The sequence below is a fragment of the Theropithecus gelada genome, chromosome 19, assembly GCF_003255815.1.
Source record: "Theropithecus gelada isolate Dixy chromosome 19, Tgel_1.0, whole genome shotgun sequence".
Lineage (NCBI taxonomy): Eukaryota > Metazoa > Chordata > Mammalia > Primates > Cercopithecidae > Theropithecus > Theropithecus gelada.
Genome location: NC_037687.1, coordinates 44,506,153 through 44,524,808, shown reverse-complemented (window position 1 = coordinate 44,524,808; position 18,656 = coordinate 44,506,153). Strand labels below are relative to the sequence as shown.

The 18,656-nt window shown below is 52.0% G+C and overlaps 1 protein-coding gene across 7 annotated transcripts; it reads left to right on the top strand.

Moving 5' to 3' along the window:
* Window positions 1-43: 43 nt before the first annotated feature.
* On the top strand, window positions 44-18,361 carry CD22 (CD22 molecule). Of its 7 annotated transcripts, none has more exons than XM_025368515.1 (14): window positions 47-108; window positions 3,785-3,840; window positions 4,313-4,693; window positions 7,486-7,791; window positions 8,887-9,153; window positions 9,300-9,563; window positions 12,131-12,388; window positions 12,593-12,856; window positions 12,952-13,215; window positions 15,838-15,934; window positions 16,051-16,126; window positions 16,594-16,712; window positions 17,142-17,226; window positions 17,539-18,361. In XM_025368515.1, the coding sequence occupies exons 2-14, from the start codon at window positions 3,807-3,809 to the stop codon at window positions 17,668-17,670; spliced, it is 2,547 nt and encodes an 848-aa protein (XP_025224300.1). In that variant the 5' UTR covers window positions 47-108; window positions 3,785-3,806; the 3' UTR covers window positions 17,671-18,361. The 7 variants fall into 7 exon arrangements, with proteins under 7 accessions (XP_025224303.1, XP_025224300.1, XP_025224301.1 ...); XM_025368514.1 differs by having other exon boundaries at window positions 60-108; window positions 3,693-3,840; window positions 4,319-4,693; XM_025368519.1 differs by having other exon boundaries at window positions 65-108; window positions 4,319-4,693; window positions 7,599-7,791.
* Window positions 18,362-18,656: the final 295 nt, after the last annotated feature.

Genomic DNA, 18,656 nt, shown 5'->3' with positions numbered 1-18,656 from the left:
GGTGTGGCCATGGAGGGGAAACCTCTGTCACCAGAGACTTTACTGTACTTCTCCTTTTGCTCTCAGATGCTGCCAGGGTCCCTGAAGAGGGAAGACACGCGGAAAGAGGTAAAAACCATTTTGCTTTTATTTTGCATTCAACAAGCAAATTATTATGGAACAGCAGTTATAGGCCAGGCATACCTCCCAGAGCTGGGAATACAGTGGGGACCTCCCTGGCTCTCTCTTACCTGTGTTACAACAGGTTGTAGACAGACCCCTGTCTTGAGCATCCTCCTTGTCAGGCCTGTTGAGTCTTCTGAGAGTAGGGTAGGTTACTGGATGCCTAGGAGGGAAGAAGGAGCCAGGGAGGCCAGCCCCAAGGTTCTGCAAGGCCCTCAACAGGCCTGGACTGAGGAGGTCTGGACAGCATGGCCCTGTCCTGAGCCTCTGTGCATAATAACTGCTGTCCCTAACCTCCACCCCACCCTCAGCCTTCCAATTCCCGGGCCTGGGGCCCTACTCCTGTGCTCCAGAGACTCCTGGAGCTCCTTGAGGCAGCACACAGCCCTGCTCTGGAGACACTCATCTCCCACTCATGCTGGGATGCTCCAGCCCGGCCCAGAGCAGGGTGTGGCTGGAGGGTGCCGACAGAGGAGGGACGATGGCCCGGCTCCTGGAGGCAAGTGTTGGCTGCAGGAAACAGAGTCTATTCCGTCCCACAGCCCTTGTTACCCCTTAGGTAACCTTAAGGGGATTTCAGAGAACACTGGTCCTGCAACCCTGCAAAGTTTTTTATGGAACATGTAAAGTAGATCCCATGGTCAAAGAAGTATGGACAATGTATTATACTATACTCTAATCTCCATATCTAGAGATTAATGGTGTAGATAGAGTTTCCTAAAAGGTTTTTAAAGCCCTGCAGTAAAGAATCTTACTTAAGCCAGGTGCAGTGGCTCACGCCTGTAAACTCAACACTTTGGGAGGTCAAGTTGGGGGGATCACCTGAGGTCAGGAGCTTGAAACCAGCCTGGCCAACATGGTGAAACCCCATCTCTACTGAAACAAACAAATAAACAAACAAATAAATCAGACAGGTGTGGTGGCACATGCCTGTAGTCCCAGCTACTCAGGAGGCTGAGGCAGGAGAATCACTTGAACCCTAGAGGCAGAGGATGCAGTGAACTGAGATCACACCACTGCACTCCAGCCTGGGTGACAGAAGAATGAGACTTTGTCTCAAAAATAATAATAATAATAATAATAATTATTATTATTATTATTATTATTTTACTTAACTCTTTAACCCTGCCTTTCTCAAGTGTATGTGACCTTGAAGATGTTTTTTGCATGTGACATTATGAGCACTTGCAGGGCTCATGTCAACTCTGCCTGGGGAATCTGCCTCAGCTTCAGACCCTGCACCCCAAATTCATGCTCAGGTCAAGCGAGACCCCCTTCCTGCTGTCCACAAGCAGCTTAGCTTTCCCCACACCCATGAACTGACACCTGGCAGCCCTCGGCATGAGCCGTGTGGCCCGAGGAGATAAACACAGAGAGAGAGAGGAACACTGATGCGTGGGAAATGTTGGCAGGTGAGTGGGAGGGACTTGGGTTGGTGCTGAGACCGGAGACACACTCTGCTGTCACATCCTTCGGGGTCCCCGGGGGCCAGCACGGAGGGCCACGATCATGTAAATTGGGACTTAAATTTAACTCTATGTAAATATAACTCTATGCAGAGGTCAGGGATGGTGGAGGATAAGCTCATTGCAGAGAAAGAGAGAAAGACGGGCAGCAATTACAGAACCTAACCCACAGATAGGTTTTGTTTGACCAGCTCTGCATATTTTTAGTTTGTGTATTTTTTCTTTTTTCTTTTCTTTCTTTTTTTTTTTTTTTTTGAGACAGAGTCTCGCTCTGTCGCCCAGGCTGGAGTGCAGTGGCGCGATCTCCACTCACTGAAAGCTCCACCTCCCGGGTTCACGCCATTCTCCTGGCTCAGCCTCCCATGTAGCTGGGACTACAGGCGCCCGCCACCTCGCCCGGCTAATTTTTGTATTTTTAGTAGAGACGGGGTTTCACCGTGTTAGTCAGGATGGTCAGGATCACCTGACCTCGTGATCCGCCCGTCTCGGCCTCCCAAAGTGCTGGGATTACAGGCGTGAGCCACCGCACCCGGCCTATTTTTTATTTTTTCAAGACAGGGTCTCGCCCTATTGCCCAGGCTGGAGTGCAGTGGGGAGATCACCATTCACTGCAGGCTTGACCTCCTGGGCTCAACTGATCCTCCCACCTCAGCCTCCTAATTAACTGAGACCACAGGTGTGCGCCACCATGCCTGGCTAATTTTTAAACTTTTTTTGTAGAGACGTGGTCTTGTTATGTTGGCCAGGCTGGTCTCAAACTCCTGACCTCAAGTAATCCTCCCACACTGGCCACTTCTCCTTGGTCTATTTTTCTTTTTAAGTAGGTCATTCCACTTAGAAGTTTAGCTTCTTACTTCTCTTACAGTGGAAGATCAGACAGTGCTGAGCTCAGGTTCTGTCTGGCAATAACTGACTAGAACTGAGACAGCTACCACCTTTAGAGGAGGTACAACCTTTGTCCCCACTCGGCTGATTTACGTTTCCTACCTGGCCTGTGGGGCATTCTCCAGAGACCTTCCAGACCTCTCAAAATGCTCTCCTGGTGTCACACTTTATTTTTTGTTTTGTTTTTGTTCTGAGACAGGATCTGGGTCTGTCACCCAGGCTGGAGTGCAGTAGCACGATCTTGGCTCACTGCAACCTCCACTTCCCGGGTTCAAACAACTCTCCTGCCTCAGCCTCCCGAGTAGCTGGGATTACAGGTGTGCGCCACCACGCCCAGCTAATTTTTTGCATTTTTAGTAAAGATGGGGTTTTGCCATGTTGGCCAGGCTGGTCTTGAACTCCTGACCTCAAGTGATCTGCCTGCCTTGGTATCCCAAAGTATTGGGATTACAGGTGTGAGCCACTGCACCTGGCTCACTCATACTTTGTTACTGGTTTTAAAATTCCTTTTTGCCTGGTCTTTCAAACCAAGTTTTGACCATGTCTGTCCCTGAGTATAATCCTTGATGAGTAGCACCAGAGAGAGCTCCATGTTATCCGGGGCCTGGCATTCAAGGCACTCAGTGGTCTGGTGCCACTCAAAGCCTGTGAGCCAGGCAGGAAGTTTGTAAAATTAGAGATGGATGAATGGATGGATGGAAAAAAGGAAGCAAGGGAGGAAGGAAGGAAGAAAGGAAGGAGTTCTGGGAAGAGAGAGAAGCTGCCCTCACAGGGCTCTCAGTTTGAAGCAGAGGCACAGCATACCTAGAAAAAACTCCCGGCCAGGAGTGGTGGCTCACCCCTGTAGTCCCAGCACTTTGGGAGGCCGAGGCTGGCAGATCACCTGAGGTCAGGAGCTCAAGACCAGCCTGGCCAACATGGTGAAGCCCCATCTCTACTGAAAATACAAAAATCAGCCAGGCGTGGTGACCCCTGCCTTTACCCAGCTACTTGGGGGGCTGAGGCCAGAGAAGTGCTCGAGCCTGGGAAGCAGAGGTTGCAGTGAGCGGAGATTGCACCACTGCACTCTAGACTGGGAGACAGAGCAAGACTCTGTCTCAAAAAAAGAGAAAGAACTCTGTGAGCATCTCAAATGCCACATCCCCATAATGCAACCAGACCCAGTCCTCCCAGATCCAGGGGAAGGGTCAGAGCTCAGTGGGTGAGCAAGAAAAGCCATGTGGAAGAAGTCAGTGGCCAGATGGCTCAAAGACAAACTCTCCCCTGCTCAGGCTTCCACCCAGACACGACACCATGCATCTCCTCGGCCCCTGGCTCCTGCTCCTGGGTAAGGACTGTGGCCTGGGCCAGTACTGGGGTTCTGGGATGTCAGTGGGCACTGGAGGAGGAGGAAAGACCCAGGCAGAGAGGCGTCAACATAGGGTAGGGTGGGGGTGGCGGTGTGTATAGATAGATGTACATACAAATATATATGTTTCCCATATATACATACGCTTCTCTCATTGCATCCTGCTGTCTTTGTGTATCTCTGTATTTCTCCCACTATCTTCAGAGAGAATTCTTTAGTTTTTGGAAAGCTCTCAGCTGGGTGCAGTGGCTCATTCCTGAAATGCCAGCACTTTGTGAGGCTGAGGTGGGAGGATCACTTGAGGTCAGGAGTTTGAAGCCAGCTTGGGCAACTTAGCAAGACCCCTATCTCTAAAAAGAATTAAAAATTAAACAACTTTTAAAATAAAGAATAATTTGTAAAAGAAGGCTCTCGTGCCCCCTCAGTAATGCTTTCTGATCACTGTGGTGAGTTCTAGAATACTTGGCTTTCTCTGACTCAAGTAAATGGAATATTGATCACCCTGGAACCATCTACGCCTGGGAGGGGGCCTGCGTCTGGGTCCCCTGCACCTACAGAGTCCTAGATGGTGCCCTGGAAACCTTCATCCTGTTCCACAATCCTGAGTATAACAAGAACATGTCGAAGTTCGAAGGGACCAGACTCTATGAAAGCACAAAGGATGGGAAGGTTCCTTCAGGGCAGAAAAGGGTGCAATTCCTGGGGAACAAGATTAACAACAACTGCACGCTGAGTATCCACCCAGTGCACGTCAATGACAGTGGTCAGCTGGGGCTGAGGATGGTGTCCAAGACTGAGAAATGGATGGAAGAAATACACCTCAATGTCTCCGGTAAGGCCTTCGGGGAGCGGGTCTTCTGCTCTGGGCAGGGGTGAGTGGGAGGCAGGAAATACCTGACTCCTGGCAGAGAGCTCACAAACCGAGCTTCCTGCAGAGCTCAGGCAGGGGACGCCAGCGGGTGACGATGGTGACGCATCAGCACTAGTCAGAGCTGCGGGACCTCGGATGTCCCATCTGACCCTCAGTTCCTGCCCCTCTGGGACCTGGATTCCAAGGTTGTCGGATCTCCTGATCTTTCTCTCTTTCTTTCTCACCATGTATTTTTCAGCTTTTGTGACAAACTCGTGTTTGGCCTTAGTACGGTAACCATCCAAGCACCGCATCCCTTTAGTGGAGTGGGTCTGCATGTAGCCAGCCTCAGCTCTCTCCCAGACTAGACTGCCCCCTTCAGACAGCGGGGTCTGAAGCTGCATCGCTCACCCTAAACTTAGGGCTGCTCAGAGCTCCCTTAGAGGAAACTGTGTGTGGAACGGAGTAACCACACTCCCTGGGGCAGAGGCCCCAGACGTGTGTTTGATGAGTCAAATCCACCCCTACATGTGCAGTGCCATAACTGAACCTGTGTTATAAAAATCATAAAATATTTTTAAACTTTTTTTCTCTTCTTTTCCCCTTCCCCTTCCTTTCCCTTTTTATGAGACAGGGTCTCGCACTGTCGTCACCCAGGCTGGAGTGCAGTGGTGCGATCTCAGCTCACTGCAGCCTTGATCTCCCGGGCTCAAGCTATCCTCCCACCTCCAAAGTAGTTAGGATCACAGGTGCATGCCACCATCCATGCCCGGCTAACTTTTTAATTTATTGTAGAAATGGGTCTTCCTATGTTGCCCAGACTGGTCTTGAACTCCGACCTCAAGCAATCCTCCTGCTTCAACCTCTCAAAGCATTGGGATTATAGGCGTGAGCCACCACACCCGGCCTGATCTTCTGGTTTTTCAAGAGATGATGGAAATCTAGATTTTCCATTGAAATCTCTCAGTGTGTTAATGTTCATGGCAAGTTCTCATGAGCTCTTCAAGGTTAGATGACACTGTTGTCGAACCCCACAGGCCAGGTTTGAGCTCCCGATGCGTAGTCAGCCAAACACTGACACATCAGTGCTTAGAAGCTAAGAAAGGATTATTTAATTTAGCCAAAGCAAGGGGACAGAAGAGAGAAACTCTCAAATCTGACCCGACTTTGAGCGTTACCAGGGGCTTTTATGAATAAAGTAGGTGTGCAGGAGGTGACCTCCTGATCATTAAAGCTGTTGTGTCTCTCGGCTCATCAAATTTCTGGATGTCATCAAGGAGGTCTGTGTGACCTAAGGATCATTGTTCTTTGAAAGAGAGACAAGTTCATTTATCTTGCAGGCAGCTGCCGGGGGGTCAGGATGTAAGTTAAACAATTATTAGTGAATTACTGGTTACCTGCTACTGAAATGACCAAATGTAACTAATCTTGCATGGAGGAAGAAAAGGACAAAGAGAAAAGAAAAGAAGCAAAACGAACATCTTACAATTTGTATAACATAAGTTCAGCCATAGCACTGCATATGTAGGCGTGGCTTTGACCCATGAAACACAGGTGTGAGGGGCCCCTGCCATAGGGAGTGTGGGCACTCCGTTCCACACCGTTTCCTGGATGGGCAGTTCTAAGCAGCCTTAAGTTTGGGGTGAGCAATGCAGTTTCAGACCCCACCGTCTGAAGGAGGTGGTCCAGCCTTGGGGAGAGCTGAGGCTGGGTGCACACAGACCCACCCCACTAAAGGAATGCGGTGTTTGGATGGCTGCAATACTGAAGGAAGCCATGAAACCAACACAGGTTTGTCAAAGCTGAAAAGCCTGTGAACTAAACTGATAAAATTCACTTAGAGGTGGTGGGAATAGAACTTTGCAATCATTCAGAAAGCAGACATCTGGCAATGAGCATGAAAAAAGAGTGGATTACAGTTCCCAAGGAGGTTTAGTGTGGTCAAGGCCTTTCAGAGAGGATTTCAGGTGAGCAAAAGTGATTCAAAGTGGAGAAAAGCAGGACTGGGCTGGGTGCAGTGGTTCCCGCCTCTAACCCCAGCACTTTGGGAGGCTGAGGTTGGAGGATCGTTTGAGCCCAGGAGTTTGAGACCAGAGTGGGTAACATGGCAAGACCCTGTCTCTACAAAATGTTTAAAAAACTAGCTAGGTGTAGTGGCACATGCCCGTAGTCCCAGTTACTCAGGGGGCTGAGGTGAGAGGATTGCTTGAGCCTAGGAGGTCAAGGCTACAGTGAGCTAGGATTGTGCCACTGCACTCCAGCCTGGGTGACAGAGCAAGACCCTGTCTCTAAAAAAAATCGAGGCCGGGTGTGGTGGCTCACACCTGTAATCCCAGCACTTTGGGAGGCTGAGGCAGGAGGATCACTTGAGGTCAGGAGTTCAAGACCAGCCTGGCCAACATGGCGAAACCCTGTGTCTACTAGAAATACAAAAAGTTAGCTGGGCGTGATGGTGGGCACCTGTAATCCCAGCTACTTGGGAGGCTGAGGCAGGAGGATCACTTGAACTGGGGAGGTAGAGGTTACAGCGAGCCAAGATCACGCCACTGCACCCCAGCCTGGGTGACAGAGGGAAACTTCATCTCAAAAAAACAAAACAGAACAAAAACAAAAACAAACAAACAACAACAACAACAACAAGGCAGGACTGGAGAGAGGTGGAATGAAGTGGCGAGGGGTTCCTGAGGGATGATTTGGGACAGGACATCTAAAGCCAGGTGTACGCTCACGTCTTCAGTCCCCCAGGCTCCAGCGTGGACTCTGTTCTTTTGCAGAAAAGCCTTTTCCACCTCGTATCCAGCTCCCCCAAAAACTTGAAGAATCCCAGGAAGTCACTCTGACCTGCTTGCTGAATTTCTCCTGCTATGGGTATCAGATCCAATTGCAGTGGTTACTAGAGGGGGTTCCAATGAGGCAGCCTGCTGTCACCTCGACCTCCTTGAGCACCAAGTCTGTCTTCACCCGGAGTGAGCTCAAGTTCTCGCCACAGTGGAGTCACCATGGGAAGATCGTGACCTGCGAGCTTCACGATGTGGACGGGAAGGTCCTCTCCGAAGACACGGTGCAGCTGAACGTGAAGCGTGAGTCTCCCCGATGTGCCTATGGGAAGGGCAAGGTCTGTGTCACCTTCTCCCCAGCCCTGCAGGGGGCACACACCCAGGGCACCGAGAAGCCTGCACAGACGGTGGCGTCCTCCAACCTCGGTCACGCTGCCCTGGTGTTTTGGGAAACAGATTTGCTTTAGCCTAACAGAATAAAACGGTCCATCCTCAAGCCATGACATGATTTGGGGATTATCTGGTTAGGTCTTTTTGTTCCCCTCTTGGTGGAGATTTTTTTTCGCATCATTATCTTGTGCCTCATTCATTCAATAAATATCTATCACGAACCTACTAGGCACCAGGCCTTATTACGGCTGCCAGTGGGGGGCACAGGGTGGGGGGCAGGGTACAGCAGTGAGCAAAGCTCTTGCCCCACACGGAGCCGGCACTGCAGTGAAAGAGACAGACAACAAATGGATTAACAAAGAAATACACAGCATGAGCCAAGACATCAGAATATGGAACAAAGCAATGTTAACAAAGAAATATACAACACTATTGTAGGTAGTGATATGTGTGTTAGGGAAAAAATAAGGCCGGGAGAGGGGAGTGATGGAGAGAGACCTCTCTAAGAAGGTGAGCACTTAAGCTGACTGGAATGGAGGAAGGGGCTGAGGCCAGCAAATATTTGCGAGAGGAGGATTTCAGGGAAAGAGAAGAGCAGGTTCAAAGCTTTGAGGCAGGAGCTGGGAGTGGGAGGACCTCAGAGGCTGAAGTTCACGGCCTCTGAGGGCCACATGGTAGGACAGGAGGCAGGAGATGGAGCAGGACTCTGGATCCCGACGGCTGAGATGAGGGTTTGGGATTCTATGCAAAGCACGGAAACCACTCATGGTTTCCAGCAGAATTGGTGAGGTCTGGTGGATGGTGTTAGGAACCCTGCGTGCTGCTGGTGGAGACTAGCAGGTAGAGGAAGTGGGAGGGGGAAGCTGAGAGCCGAGTTAGGAGGCCGTGACCATCACCTGGGTGAAGGGACTGGCAGGTCACCACTTTGTCAGAATAAAAGCACTTTCCACACCCTCCGCCCTCTGAGAATTCCCCGCCCCCTCCCTGACTGCCCCTCTGCTCCTTCAGACACCCCAAAGTTGACGATCGAGGTCACTTCCAATGAAACCATAGTGAGGAAGGGGGACTCTGTGACCATGACCTGCAAGGTCAACAGCAGCAACCCGGAGTACACGACGGTATCCTGGCTCAAGGATGGCATCCCGCTGAAGGAGCAGAATACGCTCACGCTAACCCTGCACGAAGTGACCAAGTCCCAGACTGGGAGGTACTGCTGTAGGGTCTCCAATGACATGGGCCCGGCAACGTCGGAAAAAGTGTTCCTGCAAGTGCAGTGTGAGCCCCTCGCAGCTGGGGATGGGCCAGGCAGGGAGGTAGCAGGGGTGGACCCGGAGAGGTAAGCTACGGGGGCTCTCGGGACCGTGTGCACAGATTGGGGGTGCTCTCCTCACCCCTCCACTCACCTCTGCCCCCTCTTCCAGATGCCCCGGAACTTTCCAGGGTTCAGATCTCCCAGTCACCGGCTGTGGAGGGAAGTGAAGTCAACTTTCTTTGCATATCACCAGCCAATCCTCTTCCAACAAATTACACGTGGTACCACAATGGCAAAGAAGTGCAGGGAAGGACAGAGAAGCAATTCCAGATCCAAAAGATCCTCCCCTGGCACGCTGGGACTTATTCCTGTGTGGCGGAAAACATTCTTGGTATTGGAGAGAGGGGCCCGGGAGCTGAGCTGGATGTCCAGTGTGAGTAGCCACAGAGTCTCTGGTTCTAGGGAGAGAAGATGGATGGGGAAGGCGGAAGGCAGATGGGGTGCAGGGCATTCTAGGGTCCTAGAGTCAAGAGCAAGGAGCAGCCAGAGTCTCCTGACCTGTAAGCTTCTCGGGGCAGGGGCTCTGTTGTTTGTTGCTGTTCACAGCTGTGTGCCTAGCTCACGGAGAGTGCTCGGTAGATGCTTGGGTTTTTTTTTTTTTTTTTTTTTTTTGGTTTGTTTGTTTGTTTTTTTGAGACGGAGTCTCGCTCTGTCACCCAGGCTGGAGTGCAGTGGTGTGATCTTGGCTCACTGCAAGCTCCGCCTTCCCGGGTTCACGCCATTCTCCTGCCTCAGCCTCCTGAGTAGCTGGGACTACAGGTGCCCGCCACCACGCCCGGCTCATTTTTTATATTTTTAGTACAGACGGGCTTTCACTGTGTCAGCTGGATCTCAACCTCCTGACCTCATGATCCACCCGCCTCGGCCTCCCAAAGTGCTGGGATTACAGGCGTGAGCCACTGCACCCAGCCTGTAGATGCTTGTTGAATGAATGAGGCCAGGTGCAGTGGCTCACACCTGCAATCCCAGCTCTTTGGGAGGCTGAGGCAGGAGGGTCTCCTGAACTCAGGAGTTTGAAACCAGCCTGGGCCACACATCGAGATACCATCTCTACAAAAAAATACAAAAATTAGCTGAGCATGGTGGTGTGTGCTGGTGGTCCCAGCTACTGGGGAGGCTGAGGTGGGAGAATTGCTTGAGCCCAGGAGGTTGAGGCTGCACAGTGATCTGTGTTCCTGCTACTGCACTCCAGCCTGGGTGACAGAGCAAGACCTGGGTCTCAAAAAGAAAAAGAAAAAGAAAACGCTGGGACTGGGATTATAGGTGTGAGCTGGGTATGATGACTCACACTTGTAATCCCAGCATTTTGGGAGGCCGAGGTGGGCAGATCACTTGAGGCCAGGAGTTCGAGTCCAGCCTGGGCAACATGGTAAAATCCCATCTCTACAAGAAATTAGCCTGGCATGGTCATGTACGCCTGTAGTCTCAGCTACCCAGGAGGCTGAGGTGGGAGGATCACCTGAGCCCGGAGGTCGAGGCTGCAGTGAGCTGGTGATCGAACCACTGTACTCCAGCCTGGATGACTCAGTGAGAACTTGTCTCAAAAAAAAAAAAAAAAAAAAAAAAAAAAAAGAAAAGAAAAGAAAAGGAAAAAAAAAAAAAAAAAGAAGGATTGACCAGGCATGTGGCTCACGCCTGTAATCCTAGAACTTTGAGAGGCCAAAGTGGGCAGATCACCTGAGGTCAGGAGTTCGAGACCAGCCTGGTCAACATGGCGAAACCCTGTCTCTACTAAAAATACAACAAATTAGCTGGGTGTGGTGGCGGGCACCTGTAATCCCAGCTACTCGGCAGGCTGAAGCAGGAGAATCGCTTGAACCCAGGAGGCAGAGGTTGCAGTGAGCCGAGATCAGGCCACTGTACTCTAGCCTGGGGGATAGAGTGAGACTCTGTCTCCAAAAAAAAAAAAAAGAATAATTAACTGCAAGATACCAGGACTCCATGAGGGACACAGACAGAGACTTAGCCAACCTAGGCAGTGCCTGAGTCTTAAAAGAGGTCTTGAAATTTTTGATAAGAACTGGGGCAAACTGTCTCATTACCTCTCCATTGTGAGACCCTCTTTAACACAGTGAATCTTGTCACCGAGTAGGGCACAGGACAAAAAAAAAAAAACGCATAGGCTTCATCCTTGGACCCTGAGATGTCATATGTGCTAACGGGACAGGGTGCCCAAATCCTGAGCATCTCAGACAGCTGGATGTGCGACTGCAACAGCCGCAGCGATGTTTGTGGAGTGTTTGCCACACGCCACACTCTGCTCTAAGGGCATCGTCTCATTTCTTTCTTGAAATAATTCCCAGGAGGTTAGGAACTCTCAGGACTCACCCCCCACCTACCCTCCGTGGCCTTTTGTTTTTGAGATGGAGTCTCCTTCTGTTGCCCAGGCTGGAGTGTAGTGGCTTGATCTCTGTTCACTGCAACCTCCACCTCCCAGGTTCAAGCGATTCTCTTGCCTCAGCCTCCTAACTGGGACTATAGACATGTACCACCATGCATAGCTGATTTTTAAACTTTTTAGTAGAGATGGGGTTTTGCTGTGTTGGCCAGGTTGGTCTAGAACTCCTGACCTCAGGTGATCCGCCCGCTTCGGCCTCCCAAAGTGCTGAGATTACAAGTGTGAGCCACCGTGCCCAGCCTCAGGACCCCGTTTGACAGATGCATAAACTGAGACCCACAGCCCATGCCCGTGCACCTCTCGGCAGCCGTCTGGCTTCAGCACTGTGCCCCGAACCCCTGCACCAAACCACAGCCAGGCCAGAGAGCCAGGGCAAGGTTTCTGTTCATGCACAGATACAGGAAGGAAGCACAAGCCCCCCTTAGATTAATTTAGGACCTGTGCAGATGCCCGGGACAGGTAACGGGAGAAGAGGGAGCAGGAGGGAAGAGGTACTATGGACAGCTGGCTTTTCTTTACTCACCTCTCCGGCTTTCTTCCAGATCCTCCCAAGAAGGTGACCATGGTGATTGAAAACCCCACGCCGATTCGAGAAGGAGACACGGTGACCCTTTCCTGTAACTACAGTTCCAGTAACCCCATTGTTAACCACTATGAATGGAGACCCCGTGGCGGCTGGGAGGAGCCATCGCTTGGGGTGCTGAAGATCCAAAACATTGGCTGGAACAACACAGCCGTCGCCTGCGCAGCTTGTAACAACTGGTGCTCGTGGGCCTCCCCTGTCACCCTGAATGTCCTGTGTGAGTCTCTGGGCTAGGCAGGGGGATCTGGGAGGTGTCCCGGCTGGGATGAGGGGAAGAAGGGGACGAGGCCAGAGCCTGGGCCAGTGTCTTCAAGAGAATTGAGGGACAGGAGCCCAGCCTCAGGGCCAAGGGGAGGGGAGGCCTGGGGACAGCAAAAGGGACAGGGAGCGGAGAGGTCAGCTTGGGACCCTTGCCCTCCAGATGCCCCCCGAGGCGTGAGGGTCCGGAAAATCAAGCCCCTTTCTGAGATTCACTCTGGGAACTCGGTCAGCCTCCAATGTGACTTCTCAAGCAGCCACCCCAAAGAAGTCCAGTTCTTCTGGGAGAAAAATGGCAGCCTTCTGGGGAAAGAAAGCCAGCTGAATTTTGACTCCATCTCCCCAGAAGATGCTGGGAGTTACAGCTGCTGGGTGAACAACACCATAGGACAGACGGCGTCCAAGGCCTGGACACTCGAAGTGCTGTGTGAGTTGGGGCCAGAGGCTGGGAGTGGAGCAGAGCGGGGACCAGTGGCCTGCCTGGTGGTGACTTTGCACCCCCTCCCCCTGCCCGCCATGCAGATGCACCCAGGAGGCTGCGTGTGTCCATGAGCCAGGGGAACCAAGTGATGGAGGGGAAGACGGCAACCCTGATCTGTGAGAGTGACGCCAACCCTCCCGTCTACAGCTACGCCTGGTTTGACTGGAATAACCAAAGCCTTCCCTACTCCGGCCGGATGCTGAGATTGGAGCCGGTGAAGGTCCAGCACTCCGGTGCTTACTGGTGCCAGGGGACCAACAGAGTGGGCAAGGGCCACTCGCCTCTCATCACCCTCACCGTCTACTGTAAGGCCTCTTCCTGCTCTTGTTCTTGGTGGTGACCTTCTTTCCTTCTTTCTTTCTTTTTCTTTCTCTCTTTCTTTCTCTTTCTTTCTTCTTCCTTTCTTCCTTTCTCTTTCTTTCTTTTCTTTCTTCTTTCCTTCTTTCCTTTCTTTTCTCTCTTCTTCTCCTTCTTCTTCTTCTTTTGACTCCTTTTCCTCTTCCTCCTCCTTCTTCTTCCTCTTCTTCTTCCTCTTCTTCTTCCTCTTCTTCTTCTTCCTCTTCTTCTGCTTTCTCCTCCTCCTCCTCTTTCTTCTTCTTCTCTTTCCTTCTCCTTCTTATAGAGACAAGGTGTTACTCTGTCACCCAGGCTGGAGTGCAATGGCATAATGACACCTCACTGCAGCCTCCAATTCCTGGGTTCAAGCAATCCTTTTGCCGCAGCCTCCTGAGTAGCTGGGACTATAGACATGCACCACCCGGCCAATGTTTACATTTTTGTAGAGATGGGGTCTTACTATGTTTCCCAGGCTGGTTTCAAACTCCTGACCTCAAGTGACCCTTCTGCCTCAGCTTCCCAAAGCCCTTGGATTAGAGGCATGAGCCACTGTGCCCTTAGTTCCTCCCTGTTTCCTCTCAGGTTCCTCTCTGGCCCTGTCTGCTCCTGTGACTTCCCCAAAAGCCTTCCAGACCAGCTGGCCCCTTCTTCCCCACCTCACTGTCCCCTTTCCCATTCACACCCCTTGCTCCAGGCCACCTGCCACTGTGCTGGAGAAGTCATCCTGTCCTGCGTCATCAGTCTCTCTCTTTTTCTACCTCCCCTGCAGTCTCTCCTGCCTCCGTCTAGGGTCCCCTCTCAGGCTGCTCCACCTTCCAGAAGTCCTGAGCGCCTACTGAGTCCCCGTCTCTCTCTCTGACTACTCTGTCTCTCTCAGCCCTGACAGGCTCCTTGTTTTTATTTTTTAAGATGTAAATGATTTTTTTTTTTTTTTGAGACAGAGTCTCACCCTGTTGCACAGGCTGGAGTGCAGTGGCACAATCTCAGCTCCTGCAGCCTCGACCCCCTGGGCTCAAGTGATGCTCCTGCCTTGACCTCCAGAGTAGTTGACTTGAGTGATTTTTAAACAGATCATACAAGCACACGGTAAAAAAATAAAATGTAAGCATGAAAGGGTAAATAGTGGAAAGACAGATGCGGCTCACTCTTGATCCCCAAGGACTCTTATCCCCACCAAAGGTCCTCACTGCACACAGTCATCCCATCTCCCCCCGGGGTATTTTTCACACACACAATTCACATACAGAGGTCTGTGCACATACACCCTTCCTCGTGACACAGACAAGGCAGAGCTCACACTTTGCCCAGGAATTTTCTTTGCTTTTTTCCATGTAATAATACTGCTTGGACATTGTTCTGTATCTATGCATGCACAGAGTGTCTAAAGTCTGGAGCCTGGGCGTGGTGGTTCATGCCTGTAATCACAACACTTTGAGGGGCCGAGGTGGGAGGATCACTTGAGCCCAGGAATTCAAGACCAGCCTGGGCAACATAGCCCATACCTCATAGCAAGACCTCATCTCTACAAAAAATACCAAAAAGTTTTTTAAAAAATAAACAAACAAAACAATAACAACAACAGAAAAGAATCTGGAAGCATAGGGAACATATTTAATTAATTTATTGTACTTTTTCAGATTAATAATTGGAAACATGGCCTTAAATTGAGGGAACCTGGCCAGGCACAGTGGCTCATGCCTATAATCCCAGCACTTTGGGAGGCCGAGGTGGGTGGATCACTTGAAGCCAGGAGTTCGAGACCAGCCTGGCCAATGGTAAAACCCCATCTCTACCGATAATACAAAAATTAGCTGGACGTGGTGGTGCGCACCTGTAGTCCCAGCTACTCAGGAGGCTGAGGCCGGAGAATCGCTTGAACCCGGGAGGTGGAGGTTGCAGTGAGCCAAGATCTCACCACTGCACTCCAGCCTGGGCAAAAGAGCGAGACTCTGTCTCAATCAATCAATCAGTCAATCTAGGGAACCATCACCAGCACAACTGAAGGCCAAAGGAAAATATCTGGAACATGTTATCAGAAATCTAACAGACACATCCCGTCATATAAAACCATTGTTCCCTGGGTGTCCCCTCTGCAGACAGCCTGACAGCCTCCTCTTTTTCCCAGGGCCATGGAGTCCTCGCATATGAAGGTTGCATACGTCCTCCTCCCAGTGCCCTCTTCAGGGCCTAGGTCTGCAGCCTCTTGTTTTGGGCATGCTTGCAAGGACAGTTGCAAGATGCATTCCCATGTGGAATTGCTGGGTGGAAGACAGGTGCATTTTCAGAGCTGATCACACAGCCATACTGCTGTGAAGAGCTGCACCCATTCATGCGAGTGCGGGTCACAGGCTCTGGGCGTGCCGTGTCTGTGGGAAAAGCAGCTCCTCAGGAGAATTAGTGCCTTTCTCCTAAAGGGAGGCCCAGAGCAAGCAGGGGCCGGTGTCACCCTCTCCCTCTGCACCCCTGTCCCATGCATGCAGGGGAGAAGAACAAGTCTGGCTGCGGAGAGAAGTCCAGGATGCCTTCCAGGCAAAGGCTGCCAGGCAGAGCTGGCCTCTCAGCTGATTAAGGTCTCTCCTTTCTCCACCCAGATAGCCCGGAGACCATTGGCAGGCGAGTGGCTGTGGGACTCGGGTCCTGCCTGGCCATCCTCATCCTGGCAATGTGTGGATTCAAGGTCCAGCGACGGTGAGCTCCTGCTGGCCCCCACCACCTCCTCTTTCCCTTGGCAGAGACCCGTGTCCATCTCGAAGCCTCCAGCCTGTGGAGTCCCTGAGCCTCACACCTGTGCTTTTATTTCTCAGTTGGAAGAGGACACAGAGCCAGCAGGGGCTTCAGGAGAATTCCAGTGGCCAGAGCTTCTTTGTGAGGAACAAAAAGGTAGGATGGAGCTGGGTGCGGTGGCCCATGCCTATAATCCCAGCACTGTGGAAGGCTGAGGCAGGTGGATCACCTGAGGTCAGGAGTTTGACACCAGCGTGGCCAACATGGTGAAACCCCGTCTCTACCAAAAATATTTTAAAAATTAGCCGGGCGTGGTGGTGCATGCCTGTAATTCCAGCTACTCAGGAGGCTGAGGCAGGAGAATCGCTTGAACCCAGGAGGCGGAGGTTGCAGTGAGCCAAGATCGCGCCATTGCCCTCCAGCCTGGGTGACAGACTGAGACTCTGCCCCCTCCCCACCAAAAAAAAGGATAGGCACGAGGCAGACTATGAAGCTGAGTGGGGAAACAAGGTGAAGGAAGGAGATAAAATGTCCTCTGGGGAGACCTGGGCTGTCAGAGGCCAGGGAAGGGGACGAGGGTTGGGGAACAGGTGGTTAGCACTTCACCCTCGTCTCCCTCCCAGGTTAGAAGGACCCCCCTCTCTGAAGGTCCCCACTCCCTGGGATGCTACAATCCGATGATGGAAGATGGCATTAGCTACGCCACCCTGCGCTTTCCCGAGACGAACACACCACGAACTGGGTACTGAGGGTACCAGGAGGGTGACCCTACACCCTGGGAGGGAGGTGGGAGGAAAAGCTCTTGTCTCGCCTGCCCTCTGTGCCAGGCCCATGCCAGGCACCCTGATACATGCACTGCCTTATTCCGGCTCCGTAACAAGCCTCTGGGTAAGGGTCAGTCTCCGGAAGTGGACCTGCTTCTTCAAGTCAGCAGCGCACATGCCCAGTCCGTTCTTATCACAAAGGTCAAGACCTTGTGATACACACCCACGCCTACTCCCTCCACACACATTTGCACGAGCTCCTGCTGTGAGCTTTGGGCACTGGGGAGGCCTCAGGTTTTACATAAGGGGCTGAGGTTGGCGTGCTGTTGGGAGCTCTGGGTGTTGAGAGGGAGGAGAGTTCATGGGAGATGCTTCATACGTGGTCATCTGTCTGCCCTCTCTCTCAGAGATGCAGAGACCCCAGAGATGCAGAGACTTCCCCCAGACTGCGATGACACAGTCACTTATTCAGTGTTGCAGAAGCGTCAGGTGGTAAGGAGGGTGGGGCTGTGGAAGGCTGGGGACAGACACCTGGCTTCAGCGGTGGGTCCCACATAGGAAGGACTTGGGTAGGCATCCATCGTGGCAGAGGTTGGGTGTTGGAGACGGTTGCTCTGGCAGAGCGGGTCAGAGCCAGGCAGGTACCTCTGGGTCCTGGATACTGGCCACAGCCAGTTTCCTGACACGAGGACGCCCGCCTGGGCTTTTGGAGCCCCGGGTGGAATGAAGGAGAGAATGCAGAGAAAAGCAGCGGTTCAGGCTGGCGACAGCGGGGCCAGGCTGACCACCACGTGGTTTTCTCAGGGCGACTATGAGAACGTCATTCCAGATTTTCCAGAAGATGAGGGGATTCATTACTCAGAGCTGATTCAGTTTGGGTTCGGGGAGCGGCCTCAGGCACAAGAAAATGTGGATTATGTGATCGTCAAGCACTGACACCGGACGGACTGCAGCGGAGGCGCTGGGGGCAGCAGGGGCCAGGGAAGTCCCAGAGCTTTCCCAGACACCACCACATGGCTTCCTCCTCCGCGCATGCGTGCGCGCGCGCGCACACACACACACACACACACACACACACACACACACACCACACACATGCTCACTGTGGAGAACCTTGTGCCTGGCTCAGAGCCAGCCTTTTCGGTGAGGGTAACCCCAACATTCCAAATCTCCTGTCCCTGTTCTGTTCCACCCAGCTCCTTGCTACCCAGAAACCCATCTAAACACCTGCCCTGACATGCACACCTCCCCCTGCCCCCACCACGGCCACTGGCTACCCCCACCCCTAGCGGCTTGTGTCCCTCCTAGGATCTGCTTGTCATCATTTTTCCTTCCCTTCTACATCTCTCTGGTCCCCTACCCCTGATCTGACATCCCCAGTCACAAATACTATGCCCAGTTTCTGCCTCTGGGGGAGAGCCCAGAAAAGGACAGAAATGAAGTAGGAAAGGGCCCCGTCCTGGCCTGGCTTCCCCTCTGGAAGTCAGGCATTGCACAGGGAGGCGTACATAACAGCGGCCCCCTTGACTCCAAGGACTCCGGGTTTGAGACGGACACACTGGTATGGATTAACATGCCATGGAGACAGAGCTCACAATAAAAATGGCTCAGATGCCACTTCAAAGAACCAGCGAACGCTTTTCAGTCTGTGGAGTCAGAGTGGGGATGAGGAGAGGGGAAAGGCTTCACGGGGCCTGGGGGGAAGGAAATGGAGTCACAGTGGTTTAGTGATCAGACCAGCAGATTAGAGAGTCTGGTGTCTTGTTAGGAAAAGCATACTGGCTCTGCAGGCAGACAAGCGTGAGAGCTTGAATCTTGATTCTTTGGCTTAACTAGCCCGGTGATCTTGGTAGGGTTCACCAGCTTGCCTGAGCCTCGTTTTCTCCATCTGTAAAGTGGAGAGGGAGAGACCACTGCCTACC